Source organism: Papio anubis, chromosome 13 (genome assembly GCF_008728515.1).
Source record: "Papio anubis isolate 15944 chromosome 13, Panubis1.0, whole genome shotgun sequence".
Taxonomy (NCBI): Eukaryota; Metazoa; Chordata; class Mammalia; order Primates; family Cercopithecidae; genus Papio; species Papio anubis.
The window spans coordinates 22,224,341-22,243,450 of record NC_044988.1 but is presented as its reverse complement, the minus strand read 5'-3'; the positions used below and the strand labels follow the sequence as shown (position 1 = coordinate 22,243,450).

At 39.0% G+C, this 19,110-nt stretch overlaps 1 protein-coding gene and 1 long non-coding RNA gene across 3 annotated transcripts in view; one reads left to right on the top strand and one right to left on the bottom strand.

The window, feature by feature from the left end:
* OSTF1 (osteoclast stimulating factor 1) overlaps window positions 1-16,230 on the top strand; it is a 57,853-nt gene extending 41,623 nt beyond the window's left edge. Inside the window, exons 5-10 of the mRNA XM_003911821.4 lie at window positions 937-990; window positions 2,447-2,554; window positions 3,495-3,544; window positions 6,657-6,735; window positions 9,952-10,050; window positions 15,711-16,230. Coding sequence (XP_003911870.1) covers window positions 937-990; window positions 2,447-2,554; window positions 3,495-3,544; window positions 6,657-6,735; window positions 9,952-10,050; window positions 15,711-15,769 — 449 coding nt within the window. The 3' untranslated portion in view covers window positions 15,770-16,230. The remainder of the gene's footprint in view (window positions 1-936; window positions 991-2,446; window positions 2,555-3,494; window positions 3,545-6,656; window positions 6,736-9,951; window positions 10,051-15,710) is intronic.
* On the bottom strand, window positions 183-19,051 carry LOC116270000. 2 transcript variants are annotated; one of them, XR_004177828.1, is made up of 4 exons: window positions 18,967-19,051; window positions 3,762-3,832; window positions 2,193-2,267; window positions 183-266 (listed from the first exon to the last, which is right to left on the bottom strand). It is a non-coding gene; the product is annotated as an uncharacterized LOC116270000 (long non-coding RNA). The 2 variants fall into 2 exon arrangements; XR_004177829.1 differs by lacking the exon at window positions 2,193-2,267 and having other exon boundaries at window positions 189-266.
* Window positions 19,052-19,110: the final 59 nt, after the last annotated feature.

Here is a 19,110-nt window from a genome sequence, read left to right as displayed (position 1 = left end):
CTCGAGCCTGACTGTGTGGCCTAAGAGAAAGCATTATAGCATTCTTAACCCAAGGTTTCCGAGAACGCTTATGATTTACTTTCTTCAGCTCCTAAAACAATTGTTTTTAATGCTGATAACTCAATCTTGCAGATAGTTTCTTAGACTAGACCTTTCTTTTGTGATGGAGTAACACGACCTTGTTAATTCATGTTAAATGCTTATCGTGGCAGTTTGGGGACCTTGAGAGAGGAGAGACACGGCTCCCGCCATGAAGCTGCTTCTAGCTGGAAGTGGGACAAATGGACAAAACACTTATTTAGTTGTCAGCAGAATAAAGTGAAAAGAGCACAGAATTGATAAACAAGGCTCCTGAGTTTTAATCCTTTTTCTTCCATTTCCTAATAACACTCCCTACTGATTCTAGGACAGCAGTGAACACACCTTCTTTTAGAGGCAGGTAGCTATGCTGATTGTTCTTTCTGAATACAGGAAGCAAAATATTCCCCCCGCCACCCACTCCTACATAAATACACACAAGAGACTCAAAATTACTTTTAGGCATCTTTAAAGCAGAGTGATCTACAAAATGTAAAAATGAACATCAAATGCTTTCTTTTGCATTTTTGTGCTTTGTTTATTGAATACTTGAGTAATATCAAGTATGCATTCAACTCAGGTATGCAGGTTTGTTTGTTTTTGTTTTATACTTCCAGTTAATTACTATGTTATTGCGTTATTGCCTGGCTTCCTTTCCCTTAACACCTAATTCAGCTTCATTTAATGCAAGAACTATCCATTTGATTTTCTGTTACTTTTTATCCACATTAAGTAAAGGAAACTGTGTTGAAGGCCCTGGTACTCCTGAAGCTGGGGGACTGTGGTGAATGAGGGGCTTCAGTAAATCATTTGTGTGGCAATTCAACATTGGGCTAACACTTTTTATTTTCAATCTAGTGGCTGAGCAGGCAGAATCTATTGACAATCCATTGCATGAAGCAGCAAAAAGAGGTAGGTGTGATTCATTTTGACTGAGGTATACAGTACAGTAAAATGCATGGATTTCAATTAGTTTTGACAAATGCATACACCCATGTAACCAACACTCAGATCAAGATCTGGAACATTTCTGCCATCCTATAAAGTTCCCTTTGCACCTTCTCAGTTAAATCCCTGCCTTCCCCAGAGACAGTCTGTCCCAACATCTATTACCCTAGAGAAGTGTGATTTTAATTTTAAAATGTCAGTCAAGAAACACTGTTGTGGGGAGATGCAAGTCGAAAGACATGGTCTATGACTTCCAAAGCTCAACATCTGGCAGGGGAGAGAGAGATGTAACAGATCATTAAAATATGGTATGATAAGTACAGTAATTGAAATGTGTTTAACAGGCTGTAGAGGCCAGGGTGGGTAACTGGAGGGCAGAAGAATGGAAGGATCTGGTGGGTACAGCATTTAGGAGAGCATTGGTGTGGTGAACACTTGGCCAGGGAGGGCATAACAACAGGGATGAACCTGGGGAGGATCCTTGACCAAACAACTGTCAATCTTGTCTTGGGCTTTATTCTGTAGATCAGTAGTCCTCAGCTAGGGGTGATTCCTCTTTCACAAACCCTGAGGATATTTGGCAATATCTGGAGACGTGTTGACTGTCATGACTGGAGGGATGTTACTGGCATCTTTTGAGGAGAGGCAGCGGTTGTTGCCACACATCCTACAGCACACAGCACCCCCACAATAATTCCAACCCCAAATGCCAATGGGGCTGCTGCCGAGTAACCCTGCTGTAGATAATGGGGAGTTTTTGTAAAGCCTCAGTGAGTTGCATTTCATTCAATTTTTAGATTTTTTGGAAATCTGAATGTACACAAGGAAATTATTGGTTAGGATTGTGAAAAAGTAAAAGGACTAAACTGACATTTAAAAAATTCTTTCTAAGTTAGATACTTGGGACATCAGCCTGAGGATTTTAAATTAATAGTTATAGTTTAGCATATAAGAGCAGCAGCTTTGAGTAGGTTATTTAGCCTTTCTTACAGGAACTGAAGATGCATTGTAAATATGAATATGAATAGTATCTGCTTGTTCTTAGGTTTGATTGTTTTTTCCTCAATTTCCAGAATTTCACAAAGAAAAAATAATATATGTATACACACACACACACACACACACACACACACACACATATATATTTTTTAACAGAATAGAAATACCTTAAGTATACCCATTTAGGCAACTCTTCCCATTAACCATTGGAAACATTGATGTTAATACTTTCCATTAATAACCTGGAAGTCAAAATGTACCATAATAAATGCATTAATGGGCAGGTCTTAATTTACTACTTACTGATTAATCCATTGCAAATGGAAATTTATGCAGAATGAAACAATGAAATTTATTAAAAAGCAAAATAAAAAGTGAAAGCTTTTTTTCTTGTGTTTTTGTAAATGTAAAATTCTTTCAGGCAACTTGAGCTGGTTGAGAGAGTGTTTGGACAACAGAGTGGGTGTTAATGGCTTAGACAAAGCTGGAAGCACTGCCTTGTACTGGGCTTGCCACGGGGGTCACAAAGGTATTCCATTTTGTTTGTTGTATGTTTCTATGCTGCTGAAAATATGTTTCACCTACGGGAGCCAGATTTACAAAAAACGAGAAAGAAAAAGCATTGGCTATTGTTTTTGAATCCTTTAGAACAGCGGCGAAAAGCCTTGTTCCTGGAAGCTCTGTAGAACAGTGGGTAGAGTGTGGTCAGCCAGTCTCTCCGCATGGGCCCCTCTCGCTTGAAAGACTGGACGCTTCCTTTCCTCTCTCAGGCTTAGAAAGGTTACTGGAAAACAGCAGTAATATCAAAACAAAACCGCTGTCTAATTTTACAGAAGAAAAGATCAGAATTGGCTCCCTAGCTTAGCTTTTCACAAGGTCTGCTTTTATGATTTGCATTTTAAGTTTCATGCAAACTATTAGATTCAAGAGAAAGCCAACATTTGCCTAAGTTAGTGATTCCATTGATACTTTTTCTGTTATAATCAATAATAATGACAAAGTGAATTTTTAGATGTACTTTTTCCTGGCCAAAAATGTATTACCCACTGCTTTTCGACGTCTCTCTATAACAAAGGAAATAAACTCAACAACAATAAGAAATGAAGATCTCAACAAATTAAATAGCAGTGCCAAAGGAAAATTTGTAACTGTCTCCTAAAAAGAAGCTGATCTTATTTCAACTAATAAACATGTTAGTTATATGAATGAAAAGTATTATAATGAATGTAAAAATATTCCTGTGTCATATGAAAATGCAAAAGCCAAAACTATTAGAAAAAGTGTCTTTTCCTAAATAATTCCACTTTTTAGATTCTTAAGTTTTTCTATTTTATAAATTTTAGAAAATGTGTTAACATTTTCTTGAAGGTTCTTCTAAAGAATCTCGCTTTTATAAAATTATTGTACCTAGATTTGTCAGGCTTCTAATTTTAATTCTTAAAAAAGTATCTTTTCTCTTTGAATTTCAGATATAGTAGAAATGCTATTTACTCAACCAAATATTGAACTGAACCAGCAGGTAAGACTGCTTATCTGAAAATTATTTAACACATACCTGCTTGTTCTCTTTAGTACAGAGCAACTTATGGGCATGTGAAGTATTGTCAAAATACCGCAAGCGCATAATTTAAAAATTATAATTGCACTAAAATTCAAATTGTCCACAGCCCCAAGTGCCAAACCCACTCCTCCTCAGATGTCACTTTCAGCTTTTAGCTCTTTCTTTCTGTACTTACCTTTGTCTTACCAAGGAATAGGCTGACGGAGCTATCTCTCCGTGCGTTATCTTCATGTGTACTTTGGCCTCCTGTTGGGTATGTGAAGGGTTAAGCTTGTCACTGCCCCAGCTCTCATCTTTCAGCACCCCAGCACCCAGCCTGTCCTCTGCTCCTCAATGCACTTCATCCCAGTTTTTGGTTATATTACTATAGGACGTTTACTTTATTATGGGTGTCTAAATAGTGTTCATTGCTTATATAACCTTTTCTTTTTGTTTCTGTACTTATTGACTTTTTAAAACTCATTTTTTGTTATTTCACTGTGACTTCTCTACTGTTTTATACAGTCTTGACATATAATGCTTTTCCAAAATGTGTAAGATAATCAACAGCTTTCTTTTTTCTCCCTGGACTCATACTTCCCGAAGTTCTCCATCATTCTCCAGACTGAGCAACTTCGTCCCTGTGGCCCTTTGCTGTCTTCCAGGGAACGCCTTCCATTCTCTGCCATGTTGCATCTTCATTTTTCTGGATCCCTTGTCTTTCTTTTGTCAGAGAACATCTTCAAGCAGATTCCTGAGAAAGAGAAGCTTGGGATTGATTATTTGACTGATCAGAAGTCTAGGTCAAAAACAGTTTCCCTCAGAATTTTGAAGGCATGGCTCTGTGGCATTCTTGTTTCCAGGGCTGCTGTTGAGAGGTTTGGTGCCATTTTGATTCCCCTTCTTTTATGTGTGATCTGCTTTTTCTCTTGCTAAGAGTATTTACTTTTTTGTTGGTGTTTTAAAATTTTATGATGATGTGCCTTAGCGTTCATCTCTTCCCAGTGATTATGATGAGTTCTTTCAGCCTGGAAAATTATCTTGTATTATTTCTTTTAGAGTTTTTATCTGACCCTTCTTTGTTCTTTTTGTTCTGGAATGCCTGTTAGTAGGATGTTGGACTTCTTGGATTGAACCTTCAGTTTTCTTAATTTTTCCCAGAGATATTCTCACCTGTTCTATTTTGTTATCTTTTTAGTTGCCCAGAGTTCTGTATTAGTTTTCTATTGCTGCCTAGCAAACAACCATAGGCTTAGCAGCTTCTACTTTCTGTACGTCAGAATTCTGGGCATGGCATAGCTGCGTTCTCTGCTCAGGGTCTCCCAGGTGGAAATCAAGGGATTGGCTGGAGCTGGATTCTCATCTGGAGCTTGGGGTCTGCTTCCAAGTGTATTTAGGTTGTTGGAAGAATTGATTTTCTTGTGTCTGTAGTACTACTGAGGCCCTCAGCTTTTAGAGGCCGCCCCTCTCTATAGACAGCTCACAGTATGGCTGCTTGCTTTCTTCCTCAAGGCCAGAAGGAGATTGTCTGTCTGCTGCTTCATCGTTTTTAGTTTTTAAGGGCCCACCTGGTTAGGTCAGGCCCACCTGGGATAATGTCCCTTTTGATGAACTCAACATCCGCTGACTAGAAACCTAATTACAGGAGTGATAGCCTATTACATTCACTGCTTTCACTTGCAGTCAAGAGGAGGGGGCCTATACAGGGGGCCAGGAACCGTGGGGCCCGTTCTTAGAATTCGTCTGTTATAAGCTCTTATTTTACTCTGATTGTTACTTTTATGCAGTATCTTTCTTTTTCTTGTTTCATGACACAATATGATCTTGTATCTTGCTGATATAATATTTATAACTTTTCAAACTGTATTTTTTGGCTATTCACTGTACTGTGTTTTTTCCCTTTGAGATCCATTTATTTTGTTTGTTTTGGTCTTTCCTAAAATATTGTAGGCTTTCCATGAACACTTGATGTCATTATCTATCCATTCATTATTATTTTTTAAATTTGAGATAGAGTCTCGCTCTGTCATCCAGGCTAGAGTATAGTGGCGCAATCTCAGCTCACTGCAACCTCTGCCTCCCGGGTTCAAGCTCTTCTCCTGCCTCAGCCTCCCAAGTACCTGAGACTACAGGCCTGTGCCACCGGGCCTGGCTAATTTTTGTGTTTTTAGTAGAGACGGGCTTTCACCCTGTTGGCCAGGCTGGTCTCAAACTCCCGACTTCAGGTCATCTGCCCTCCTTGGTCTCCCAAAGTGCTGGGATTACAGGCATGGGCCACCATGCCTGGCCCTTATCCATTCATTTTTAAGTGTGATTGGAAGCTGTGTGTGCTTGGTGAGGTCTGCTGGCTGGTGGGCTCCTCCACAGGGCGATCTGGTGAGGTCCTGGCTATTTCGCTAGGTGACACCCAAATGCTAATGAAAGTACACTCCTTCTCTCCCCTGCACATGGGACTGCACTGCTTCACCAGAGGAACCCTCCAGTCTCCTGCCTGGGGGTGTGTGCACACTGGGCAGTGGGGTACGTAAAGGTACCTCAGAGAGGGGTCTTACTGTTCAGTCTGTAGGTTTTTAACCTAACCTTCAGCTTTTAGTTTTTGGCCTTTTGCTACCTTCTCTTGTACCTAGTGTTCATGAACTTGGAAACTATCAGATTACTTTATTAACAAGTAAATCTGTCATCATTATTGGGTCATCTGGCAGCAAGAGAAGGGGAAGAGGGTCTGAGATTCTACTTTTTATAAGTACTTTTAACCAGTATCTCTGTTTTCCCACCAATGCCTCATATCAGCCCTGATACCTCCAGGAATCTCCAGTTCCTCATTTTTGCCAGGTTTCTGCATGTTCAAATCTGCTTGCTTCCTCCTGGGTCTCCCTCTGCAGGCATCTGCTTTTCAGCTCGTGCTCCACCAAGTCAGCTTGTACTCCTCCGTCCAATTCCATCTCCCAAAAATGACTCCTCTCCCATCTCTTGAGTCTCCTTTCCTTTTCTCTTTGGAATTCTATAACTTCATTCCCATTTTAGGTTTAATTGGGTTAAACCTAAATTAGCATGTACTTTCATATGGTACTTTCTCTTTTTATCACTATAGAACAAGTTGGGAGACACAGCTTTGCATGCTGCTGCCTGGAAGGGTTATGCAGATATTGTCCAGTTGCTTCTGGCAAAAGGTAAAGTCTGTGCTGAGTTTATCTGGTCTTTGCTTGCCCTGAAAAATAGTCTATATCAAATTATGCCATTTGAAATGGTAGGAAGAATAATAGTCTTATTTCAGAATAGGGTTTAACCTTTGCTCTGCCTGTATATCGTGGAGTAGTTATGATAAAATAAAATTATTGGGTGTTGGTTTGTGTTAGTTTTTAATATAAACTAAAACCATGGCAAGCTTTAACATTACATATATTACTTTTAGTAAGAACTGTACTGTACATTTCTGCAGGATTATAGAGCCTTAGAAACAAAGAATGTGTGTGTACACATGTGTTGGGGAGATCCTGTCTGAGAAAGCTGTATAAGTAAAGTTGCTGAGGCCCCTGTTCTCACAGGGAAGTCTTGATGGATAAGCAAGAATGATGTGGCTGCAATGTCCTGCTTTCAGCTGAGCAGGTGCTAGGTGTAAAGTGAACGAGAGACGATATCTTGATCCCCTGTTTTTATAAGTCAGGGGAAAAGTGAAGTTATAAACCGACTATCCCTTTATCCATTTGTCCCGCAAATATTAGTTTACTCTTAGAGAAGGCCAGGCAGACCACCCATACTGTACCCTAGTCCAGAAGCCTATCATGTAGGATGCTTGAGTCCCCAAGACACTTGTCATGGAATTACCCTTATTAGGGATCCTCAGAGCAATATTGTGGGATATATGATAGGAATGGTTTAGATTTTAAGTATGCAGGTGAGGTAAGCTCCAGGTCTAAAAGGCCAGACACTGTGAGGATCACTCTAGGGCCCTGTGAAGGGTTTGCTGAGGACTTTGATGTCTAATATGACAGCCACTAGCCACGTGCACAACTGAGCCCTTTAAATGAGGCTATCTGAATTGAGATGTGCTTTAAGTGTAAAATGCATAACAGATTTCAAAGACTTAGTGAAACAAAAAGTAAAACATCACAGTAATTTTCGTGTTGGTTATGTGTTGAAATGATAACATTTCAGATATGCTGGGTTAAATAAAATATATAATTAAAATTAATTTCACATTTTGCAAATATGGCTATTAGAAAATTAAAAATTATATATGTGGATCACATTTTATTCCTATTAGTGCTCATCTAAAGGGACCCAGGAAATGGTTGTGTTTCTTCTCTATCATCACTCTCTGAATATTTCCTGTTCTGATAGAAATCATGTCTATGAGCTCTAAAGTGTAATACAATATATGATTAGTCACAGAACTGTTAACCCTCAGGAGTTTTTGACCTATGGCACACTGAGAGAATGAGGTTTCTTATATAACCCTACTGTGAATAGAATGATCTGCTTAGGAGTAAGATTTTGACACAAGATCATTATATTACTAACTAAACATACTATTTTTTTTTTCTTGATGCAATATTTCTGTGCCTTTAAATCTGGGGACACTTCTTTCTTTTTTTCTTTTTTTTTTTTTTGAAACTTGGTCTCACTCTGTGGCCCAGACTGGAATGCAGTGGCATGATCTCGGCTCACTGCAACCTCTGCCTCCTGGGGTTCGAGTGATTCTCCCACCTCAGCCTCCCGAGTGGCTGAAATTACAAATGTGCACCACCACACATGGCTAATTTTTGTAGAGACAGAGTTTCGCCATGTTACCCAGTGTGGTCTTAAACTCCTGAACACAAGCAATCTGCCTGCCTCAGCCTCCCAAAGTGCTGGGATTACAGGCGTGATGAGCTACTGTGTCAGCCTATTTTTGTTTATTGAAGGGGAAGTGGTTGCAAAAAAAATGACACTTTCCTACACTGTGGCAGAAAGTATGAACTGATAATGCCTTCTATTTTTAGTTTTTGGTTTTTTTTGAGACTGAGTCTCACTCTATTGCCCAGGTTGGAGTGCAGTGGTGCAATCTTGGCTCATTGCAGTCTCCGCCTCCTGGGTTCAAGTGATTCTCATGCCTCAGTCTCCCAAGTAGCTGGGATTACAGGCATGCACCACCATGCTTGGCTAATTTTTGTATCTTTAGTAGAGATGGGCCATATTGGCCAGGCTGGTCTTGAACTCCTGACCTCAAATGATCCACCCACTTTGGCCTCCCAAATTGCTGAGATTACAGGCGTGAGCCACCATGCTTGGCCTAAAGCCTTCTTGGAAAGCAATCTTAAAATCAGAGATAAAAAAGGAGACATTACAACTGATACCACATAAATTCAGAGGATCATTAGAGACTAGTATGAAAAGCAATCTGGCAGTAGCTGGCAGAATTTAAAATGGACTTAGCCTTACTTTCCAACACCACTTTTAGTAAACCATTCTCAGAAATACATGTGAACAAAGGTGTTGTTCAAGGATGTTCACTGGAGTATTTGAGATAATGAAAATTAGGAGTAGCCTAAGTACCCATCAATACAGGAGTAATTAAATTTTGGAGCATCCACAAAATGGAATACTTAAATGGTTAAGTTACAAATATGTGTATTGCTAAGAAAACAGTACCATTAGACATTAAGTTTTAAAAACATGAAATTACAGACCAATATGTGTAGTATGATTTTGTGTCTATATCAATATGTGTATGAATGCATTGATGCAAATAAGGGAGATAAGAACTCACGCCCACTTGTTAAGAATAGTTACCTTAGGAGTAGGTAGAAGATGAAGGGATGAAATGGGACTTGTGCTTTTGTTCAGCATACATTTGTATTTTTGAATCCTTAACAATGCAAATGTATTTATGAATTCTGATGTAATTTTGAACACAATAAAGGCAAAGGAAAAGTGGGTAGAAGATGGCTTATGGGAATAATGAATTGCCTCTTGGTTTTATGTGTTGCTATTCTGCTAATTTGCATGAGAACCTACTTACAGATATAAAATATTAATCCCCTCAAGCACTACCCACTTGGTCTTTTGTAAAGACCCTCTTGAGCAAAAGAGGAAGCAAAGGGCTCATTGAAGTTAAGCTCCACAGGGACCATAAACTCCTCACTGCAAAGTTCACATGCAATTCTAAAGGGACTCGAAGGGAAAGGCTTGGAATTAATTGTTATCACAGGTGCAGCAACAAGCTTCCTGATTAAAGATGCCAAATATACTGCATGAGAAAGTTTGTTGTTTTGAGAACGTTTACTTCTGGGCCAGAGTTGTTCACTAGTTTGTTTTGCCAAAAGTGGTTAGCTATGGGGAGAGAGGATTGGCTACTACTGTATAGTCTTCAAAGACACCTAATTGATTTTTCTTGTGTTGGGAAGGTGCTAGAACAGACTTAAGAAACAATGAGAAGAAGCTGGCCTTCGACATGGCTACCAATGCTGCCTGTGCATCTCTCCTGAAAAAGAAACAGGGAACAGGTATTTGTTTTAAACCCTTCTTTCTTCTCTGGTGCCCCATAACTAAGATTTATTAACTTAGAATTGCGCAAAAGAAATAAACTCAGCCGAATGCAGTGGCTTATGCCTGTAATCCCAGCACTTTGGGAGGCCAAGGCGGGAGGTTCCCTTGAGCCCAGGAGTTGGAGACCAGCCTGAGCGACAAAGTGAGACCCCATCTCTACAAAAAGTATAAAAAATTAGCCAGACATCGTGGTGTGGGTCTGTAGTCATACCACTGCATTCCAGCCTGGGTGAGAGCGAGACCATATCTTCAAAACAAAACAAAACAAACCAAACATAAACTCTTCAGATGATTCTAAAGTTTGTTTCTATATCCTTGATCTTAATCAGAACCCCCAAAATAGGATACCCTCAGTTAAACAGAAATTAGACGAGAAACATAATCTTTTACCTTTATTTTGTGTTTCTTTTATTCCTTGTAATCAAGTTCTAATCACCTTGCTTTCCATTACAGTCCTTTTCAGAGAACGATTGTCTTCATTCCCTCATTTCAATATGTATTTATGAGTGATTATCACTAAATATTTGTAAAACTCATATTTGATAGCTCCATGATTATATTTTGTTTCTATTTTAAATGAGGATATCAATAAAATGTAATCAAAATTATTCTAGACTTTGCTAAATAGTTTGGACTTTATTCATAGTACTATGGGTGGTTTTTTAAAATAGAGTTTAGGTGTACATTATTATTATTTTTTTAGATGGAGTCTTGCTCTGTTGCCCAGCCCGGAGTGCAGGGGTGCAGTTGTAGCTCACTGCAGCCTCAAACTCCTGGAATCAAGTGATCCTCCCATCTCAGGTTCCTGAGAAGATGGGGCTACAGGCATGTGTCATCATGCCCAGCTTTTTTTTTTAATGTAAAGATAGGGGTCTTGCCATGTTGTCCAGGTTGGTCTCAAACTCGTGGACTCAAGCCATCCTCCCGCCTCAGCCTCCCAAAGCACTGGGATTACAGGCGAGAGCCACCAAAAGGTGCCCGGCCTCCTTTTGTTCTTTATTCTAGGTATGTCTTTGTTCCAGATTTCTTTTCTTTTTTTGAACTTCAGTTTGAATATAGTGTAAACTGTTAATCAGTTGATATTCCTTAATTAAGCCATGAGAGCTCACTGGCAGTGCAAGCCTTTCTTTAAAGTAATTCCTCATGGATAGATGGAGATGGGTTCTACTAAGGGAATGAGAAAGTATCAGCTGAGCTGGTGCCCCCCAGCTACATTATGATTGAGAAGCCATATTTGCAGCTGTGTGAGAGACATACTTCTGCTTGAGGTCGACCTCTTACTCCTTGCTGCCTTGATTGGGTCAGGAAGTAGGACTCTGGCCTAACTTCCTTTCTCTGCCACTGACTTCCTGTTGTGTGGCTACCCTTCGCCTGTCCTGACCAAAGAGTGAGGCTTCTTATGACCTGAAGGTACCAGAGTCTCATGCATGCTATGAGCTCCATTTTGATAGACAAGGCATATACCAAACTTTCTTAGACCCCAGAGAGCTTACCCAGAAGCCTTACTCAGGAGTGGTTTGAGTTGAGGGAAGCAGGTGATGGGCCTTTCTGCAGCCTTTGTAGAACAGGGCTGGGAAACAGGTACTCTTTTCTCTGTGTACCCCAAGTGTGTTTAGTCTACCTTCCTAAATTTGAACTGATTAGGTAATGGATTCATTAATGAGGTAATCTTAGGGCCTGGCAGACAGAGCCAAGAAATGAGTTTTGATATTTCAATTTTCATGTTACTTTTAAAATGTTTTTTCTTGCTTCATTTCCCCAGTTATACAGTTAAAAAAAAAAAAAAAAGCTTTAATTTGTATATTGATCCTCATTGGAATAAGTTTGGACTATTTGGCCATAGAGTTAATTGTCAGCATGAGCTCTTAAGTTGGAAGAGGTATATTCTGATATTGTTGTCCTTTTTTTTTTTTTTTTTTTTTTTTTGAGACAGTCTCACTCTGTCACCCATGCTGGAGTGAAGTGACCGATCTCAGTTCACTGCAACCTCTGCCTCCCGGGCTCAAGTGATTCTCCTGCCTCAGCCTCCTGAGTAGCTGGGATTACAGGCATGCGCCACCACGCCTGGCTAATTTTTGTATTTTTAGTAGAGATGGGGTTTCACCTTTTTATCCAGGTTGGTCTCGATCTCCTGACCTCAAGCAATCTGCCTGCTTTGGCCTCCCAAAGTGCTGGGATTACAGGTGTGAGTTGCTGTCTACTTTTAGAAGCACAGTGTGGATTTTTTAATAGGTACAAAAATTCACATGTTGTAGTTACTATGGAAGATAACTAGGATATAGGGCTGGGGGTTATACTCAAGAGTTGAGCCCTTTAAAATTTTTTCCAACTTTTAAAAATTTGAGTACAATTTACATTAAGTAAGTACATAAATCTTAAACATATAGCTTGATGAATTTTTTTTACACCTGTTTACCACAACCCAGATGAAGCTAGAGAACAGTTCCCACATGCCACCTTCATGCCTCCCATACTCCTCCCTCAGTGTCTTCTGCTTCTCTCACCATAGATTAGTTCTGCCCGTTTGTGAATTTTATGTAAATGGAATCAGACAGTATGTACTTTTTGTGACTGACCTCTTTTCATTTACATTATGTCTGTGAGATTCATCTGTGTGCCTGTGTTTGTTTCTCCATCATTTATTTATTGCCTGTATGTTTGTTGGTTGGTCTTAAGTGCTGGTTCTTGATTTGAGATGTGTAAACCCACGGTGATAGGATTGAGTTAAAATGAACGTGAGCTAGGGAAGGATGGCAGTGCTGCAGGAAGATACATTCCCATGCATGCTACGCCGAGGTGGGCTATGAAGAGATACAGCTTATTAAACAACACCTGACCATGTGAGAGGTTTCCTGAGAAAACTGCCTCAGAACAGTTCATGAAAGGAAAGAAGGAGAAATAATTTATTTGCCTGAGTTGTTCCTGTCTTTTGATGACCACTCAGTCAGAGTCTGCACTGTGGCAAATCATCCTCCCTTTTTCATAGGAGAAGTGAGAATAAAATAAAGAACAGAAGTAACCATCTGAGGACACAGAATATGGGCAGACCTTAGGATAGCAAAGTAGAAGGGGAAAGAGTTTTCCTATTTGTCTCTCAGGCTTTAGCTTAGAAAGCTATGTTTTACCAAGTTGACATGAAGTCCTGAAGTTCCTGGGTGTGTTTTGGGGGAGAACAAAATATATTCCTCCCAGTTCTTGTGAACTCCTCTTGAGGAGAGTGGAGAAAAATAGAGTCAACCTGGAGACTTCCAGTAGCTTGGAAGCTGGTGTGAAGTCACTGAAATATGGCCAGGCGCGGTTTCTCACACCTGTAATCCCAGCACTTTGGCAGGCAGGGAGGGTTGCTTGCATCCAGGAGTTCAAGACTAGCCTGGACAACATAGTGAGATGACATCTCTACAAAAAAAAATTAAAAATTAGCTGAGTGTGGTGGTGCACGCCTGTAGCCTCAGCTACTTGGGAGGCTGAGGTGGGAGGATTGCTTGAGTCCAGGAAGTTGAGGCTGCAGTGAGCCGTGATTGCACCACTGCACTGCAGCCTGGGTGACAGAATGAGATCCAGAAAAGAGACCTCTGTTCTTTCCTTCTCTCTCTTGCAAGATAAATCAGCTTCCACCTCCCTTGTACTGATCATCCCTTCTCCTTTTTCTTTTTCTTAACAATCATTTTCCAAAACCTGTAAACGTGAAGACTTTTTTTTTTTTAAAAGAGAGCATTAGCATACCTAAAAAAATAATTCCTTAATATCATCAAATATCTTGTCCTTGTCCAAACTTCCATTTTCTTGTACATCTTTGTTTGTTTGTACTTATTTATTTACTTATGGTTTATTTATGTCAGGATTCACATAAGGTCAGTTTGTGGTTGGTAGATATATATCTTTATTTTTTAAGCGACAGTTCCTTTCCCTCCTCTCTTCCCCCTTTTTAACCTTACCATTTATTTATTAAAGAAACTGGGTCAACTCACTTGAATTTCCCATTCTGGACATTGCTGACTACATTCCCATGGTGTCATTTGTCATGTTCCTCTGTCCTTTAAGTTTTTGTCAATTGGTGTTAGATTTAGAGGTTTGATCCAGTTTAGATTCATTCTTTCATCCATTTATCTATCTGTCTGTCTGTCTGTCTGTCTGTCTGTCTAGAGGTTTGAAGCAATTTAGGTTCTATCCATCTACTTACCTACCTACCTAGCTATGTATCTAATCTATCTATGTAGCTAAAGGTTTGATCCAATTTAGGTTTCAGTCAGTCAATCTATCTATCCATCTGTGTATCTACCTGCCTACCTACCTAATCGTGTTTCTTTCTTGGGAATAGAAGGAATAATAGGTCATACAGAATATTGTGTTTTTTTTTTTTTATCAGGGGCACATGATACCTGGTTGTCACTTTTCCTGTGATGTGACATCCATTGATGATCATTGCCTAGATCTGTTACTAAACAGCACAAAATGATAATATTCTAATTAAATCACTTCTTTCTGAGTTATTAGCTGGAATATAAAAGTTTTCCCTCATCAATTGTTTTGTTACACAGTGGAATAGTTAATGTAGCAAGGGTGGGATAAATGCTGGATTTTTGCCCTTTATTTAAGAGTTTTTAAAAAATAAGCTGGTCTCTGTCATCCTCCAAAAGGTGAAAAATGAGTTCTTTTTGGGGTGCATTTATGTGCTTTAATCCATTCCAATTAGTAGCTTTATCCATAGCCCATCTTTGGCTAGTGGAGGCCTCTTTAAGTTGAATCTCAGACCCTTTCACATGATGCTGTCTTTTATAGGATCCTTACTTTATGGCATGACTAGGGTTCTAGGTCCATCTCTTACACTTCCTGCCCCATACTTGGAACTGGTCAAATGTATGATAAGCTTCAGAGATGTGATACTTACAGACCATGATGATCTGGGTGCTGAGACATGTATTTATTGAACTTCAACAGTGTGCCTGTGTTTGCATTCTGTTTTTCCCACTAAAATTATACTTGGGGTAATCTGTTGCTATAGGAATTTGACTAGACAGTTGAAGAGGTGACAGTGAAAGATCAGATGTCTTTCTTTCAAGTCCTGTTCAAGGTTGCTTGAACATTTGATGGGGTCCAGCTCTTTCTATTTTAAAACTTTTCCCCCCATTTCAGCCTTTTGCTTTATTGTCGGTGTTGTCTACATTGAAATTGAAGCTTCGCTGTTTTCATTCTTTCTTTTCCTTTTTTCCCTTCAGTAGTTAACTTCCTAACCCATGACCTTGCCTTTAGGAAAGAGCTCAGGCTGTCACTGGGAGAGGAGGTTGGAAGCGCAGTTGTCAGACTGGAGTGCTGCTGGTGGCGTGTCCTGTTGGTCATGGTGCCTGTGGCTGGGCCTTTCTGTTGGAAATGGATGCATGGCACCTAGGGCCAAAACTCTTCTGCATGACTATGGAACCAGTACATCGTCAGCCTCTGTGGCAACAGAAACTTAATGGTCAGGCTGAAAATCTAAAGCAGAGAAAGATCCTCAGGGAAAGCACAATCCATGGGTCAGATGGAAGATTCTATTCTATTTAAGAGCTTTGAAAATGAAAACATAAAATCTGAGCAGTTTATAATTTCCCTATTTTGCTTTTTCCCCTCCTCTTTCTTTTAGATGCAGTTCGAACATTAAGCAATGCCGAGGACTATCTCGATGATGAAGACTCAGATTAATTCCTTCCTGGAGCTTTGAGATCTAAAACTTCTGTTGCTTTTGCCATTCCAAAACTTTGTCTTTGCCAGAAAAGTGTTGGTAACTATAAAGCAAAGTATATATGAACACGGCAGTGTTGCACTGTGTTTGAGTAGCAAGTGTAAATGACTTGTTCCCACCTTTGGCTTGCCAATAAGTGACTGGATTCTTGGCTGTATAAAATACATTTGTGTTCACCAGAGTAGAACAAAAAGAGATTATTTCTATTTATCAAGCTAAAGGAATTTTAAGATTTTTTTTTTCTTTAAAACAAATCAGGATTTTTTTTTTCTTTTTTTTTTTTAGTTAAAGTGCTTTACCTCAATGGTTGAAATATTTTGAATGGATTTTTTAAGGGGGAAAAATGCTTATTATAATAATAAACCAAAATACTTAAAATCGTCAGCTATTCTGACAAAAATAAACATTTTGAGAAACTTTATTCCTTTTGTCTGTTTCTGTGGTATCACTCGTTGTCACTAAGTAAAGCTTTTCATATTTAGGTAAGAACTGATTTTATTTTTTCAATTATATTTAATATTTTTTAGCACAGAAGAACAATGAGAGCCACATGTTAGTTCAACTTCTTGTGTCAGCTTTGATCAAAGTCAAGACAATAATCATTGAGAAGATGCATGTCTAATAAAATAGGTAAATTTAATAATTATGAGACTTCCAGTTTTTATCTCCAAGGTTGTATTTAGAGTGGAGAAACCCAACAACTCATTAGAGTTTCTGTAAGATTTGAAAGGTTAAAAAAATTTATTTCCTTATGTTAGATGCCATACTTTTCCAAATAGAGTAGTCAGGAACCATGACATTTTTTGCGTTCAGTTTTTTTAATAACATTTGTTTTCTCACAGTATGGATCTAGTTCATAATGATTCAGATTCTTTTGCTGAAACACAATTAACATTGCAGGGAGCCTTCTGTACCACTGGCACGACACTTCTTTGGCATTCTAATTTGGTATCACTACAGTGATGATATTAAAAATGATATGGATTAGAATTTGCCTGGAATCCCGGCCCTAGGTCCAAAAGTATATTTTGCATGATTTCAATGCTACTTTCAAAAAACACGTTGTTGAAGAGAAGGAAATGTGTGAAGAAGGAAGTGGGTTAGCTCAGGAAATGAATAACTGCCTCTATAAGAGTTTATTCTGTGACTGTTTGGTTTTTCTCTCTGTGGGAGCCTTGAGAAACGATACCCAGAGAAGCCCATTTGAGGTCTTTCAAACACCCCCAACTAAATTTTAGTAGAAGGGAATCTGTACCACTAGTGACAACAAAGTATGAACACAAATTCTGGCACCAACAAAAGAGGGCATGTTCTTCTTAAATATGTTATTAAATTTGATGTAACCAGTTGTATTTCTTCTTAAACATAAACTTGAAGATATGAAATTCTTCCTGAAATTGTATCTATTCCCATAGATCCTTTAAGATTTTTCTTTAAAATGGGGCTTGTTTCTTAACAAAAAGCTTTTAGAGAACCCTGTCACTTTTTGTTCTTCTATACTTTGGGCTGGAGTAATTGGGATGGATTTCAACTAAAGATTCTTAATTTTTAAAACATGGGCAGAAATAATACAGCTTGTGTGGCTATAGACAGTGTTTATGAAAATACCATGTACTTGCTTTAGATACATTATTTGTATGTCTGAGGGATAGAATAGTGGAGGTTTCACTATCATTGTTTTTAACATTAGCAAACTTAAGAGAATTTTAGAAAGTTGGACAACTATAGTTTTTTTGAAGATGAGGAGAGTACTTAGCTATGTGCATGAATTTTTGGTGAAACGGGACAACTCATTTAGTTGTGGCTAAAACTCTACTGGAAATTTTTTTGGTTTGTTTCTTGTTTGTTCAGCCTGACTAATCTGAGCTTTCTCAGAGATTGTTTAGTGCTGAACTCAGCAACAAAAATCAGTTCTAGGAATTTGCCACTGCCCTGACTATGCAGAGAGCTTTGATTATGTTTTGGAAATAACTTCAGAGGTTTTGCTGTAATCTGAGCTTGCTGACAGTCACTGTGGCCTGAACTCCTTTCTAGCGATTGCACCCTTTAGGAAATGCCTTCCAGCTACTTGGGCAGTGTGATACTTGTTTAGTTGTAGGCCCAGGAGCCTCATGCAAAGAAAAATTCTTAGCAGGGGTTCCCATTTCAGTTTTCTTTCTGAGCTGTTCTGTTGCACATTTTGTTGTTGTTGGGCTGACATGTATTACCTCATTTCTTTCTGAGCCCCCGTGGCTCCTCTTTTCAGTAGATTAATTATGTTATTACCCAAAGGGAAATGTTGAACAAAGCAATGGTGACTCCATTTTATTAATCTTAAAAAAAACTGGAAATAGACTGGGTGTGGTTGGCTCACGCCTGTAATCCCAGCACTTCGGGAGGCTGAGGCGGGAGGATCACCTGAGGTCAGGAGTTCGAGACCAGCCTGGCCAACATGGTGAAACCCTGTCTCTACTAAAAAAATATATATATATATAAAAGTAGCTGGGCATGGTGGCGGGTGCTGTAATCCCATCTATTTGGGAGGCTGAGGCAGGAGAACTGCTTGAACCCGGGAGGCGGAGGTTGCAGTGAACGAAGATTGTGCCATTGCACTCCAGCCTGGTCAACAGAGAGCAATTCCGTCTCAAAAAAAAAAAGGAAATAATGCTGAAAATGAAATTTTAGGTAATTTGCAGATAATTCTAAAGATGGAAATGTCATTTTTCCACATAAGCCTTCTTCATAAATTTTTTTACTGTGTAGAGTTTCTGATTTACTGATTTTCTCATTGTGAGCACTATATTCATCATCTTTGTAAATGATTTCTTTTCTGATAGGATGTGGAAGCTAACATTTACATCTGATCATCTGCATTCCCTGTTGACTCAGACTGTGTATTTTTTGTCTTGATTTTTATATTGTAAACATGTACATAGCAGGAAAATATTGTATAGCCAAACTTTGAAGTGTCCAATTACTAAAAGTTGAGGTTTTAGTGGGAGAAGTATCGTAAAAGATTCTGGTATTCCTGTTTGCAAATATAGCTTTGGTGAACAGTTTTCTTATGTGCAGGAAAAATTGCAGACCACAAATTTATGGCTTCTGTTTCCTTATTTCTCAATAACAAGCTTTTACATCTGCCCCTCCCTTAAAATGACATGAAATTAAATACAATTACCATTTATGAAATGTCTACTCTGCCAGTGCCTGTGCGAGACATTTTCACAGACATGATGTCATTTGATCTTTGCAGTAACCTTAGGCGAGGAACGTTAATGCCCCAACTTTTTACAGAGACGCTGAGGTTTGAAGAAGTGAAAGA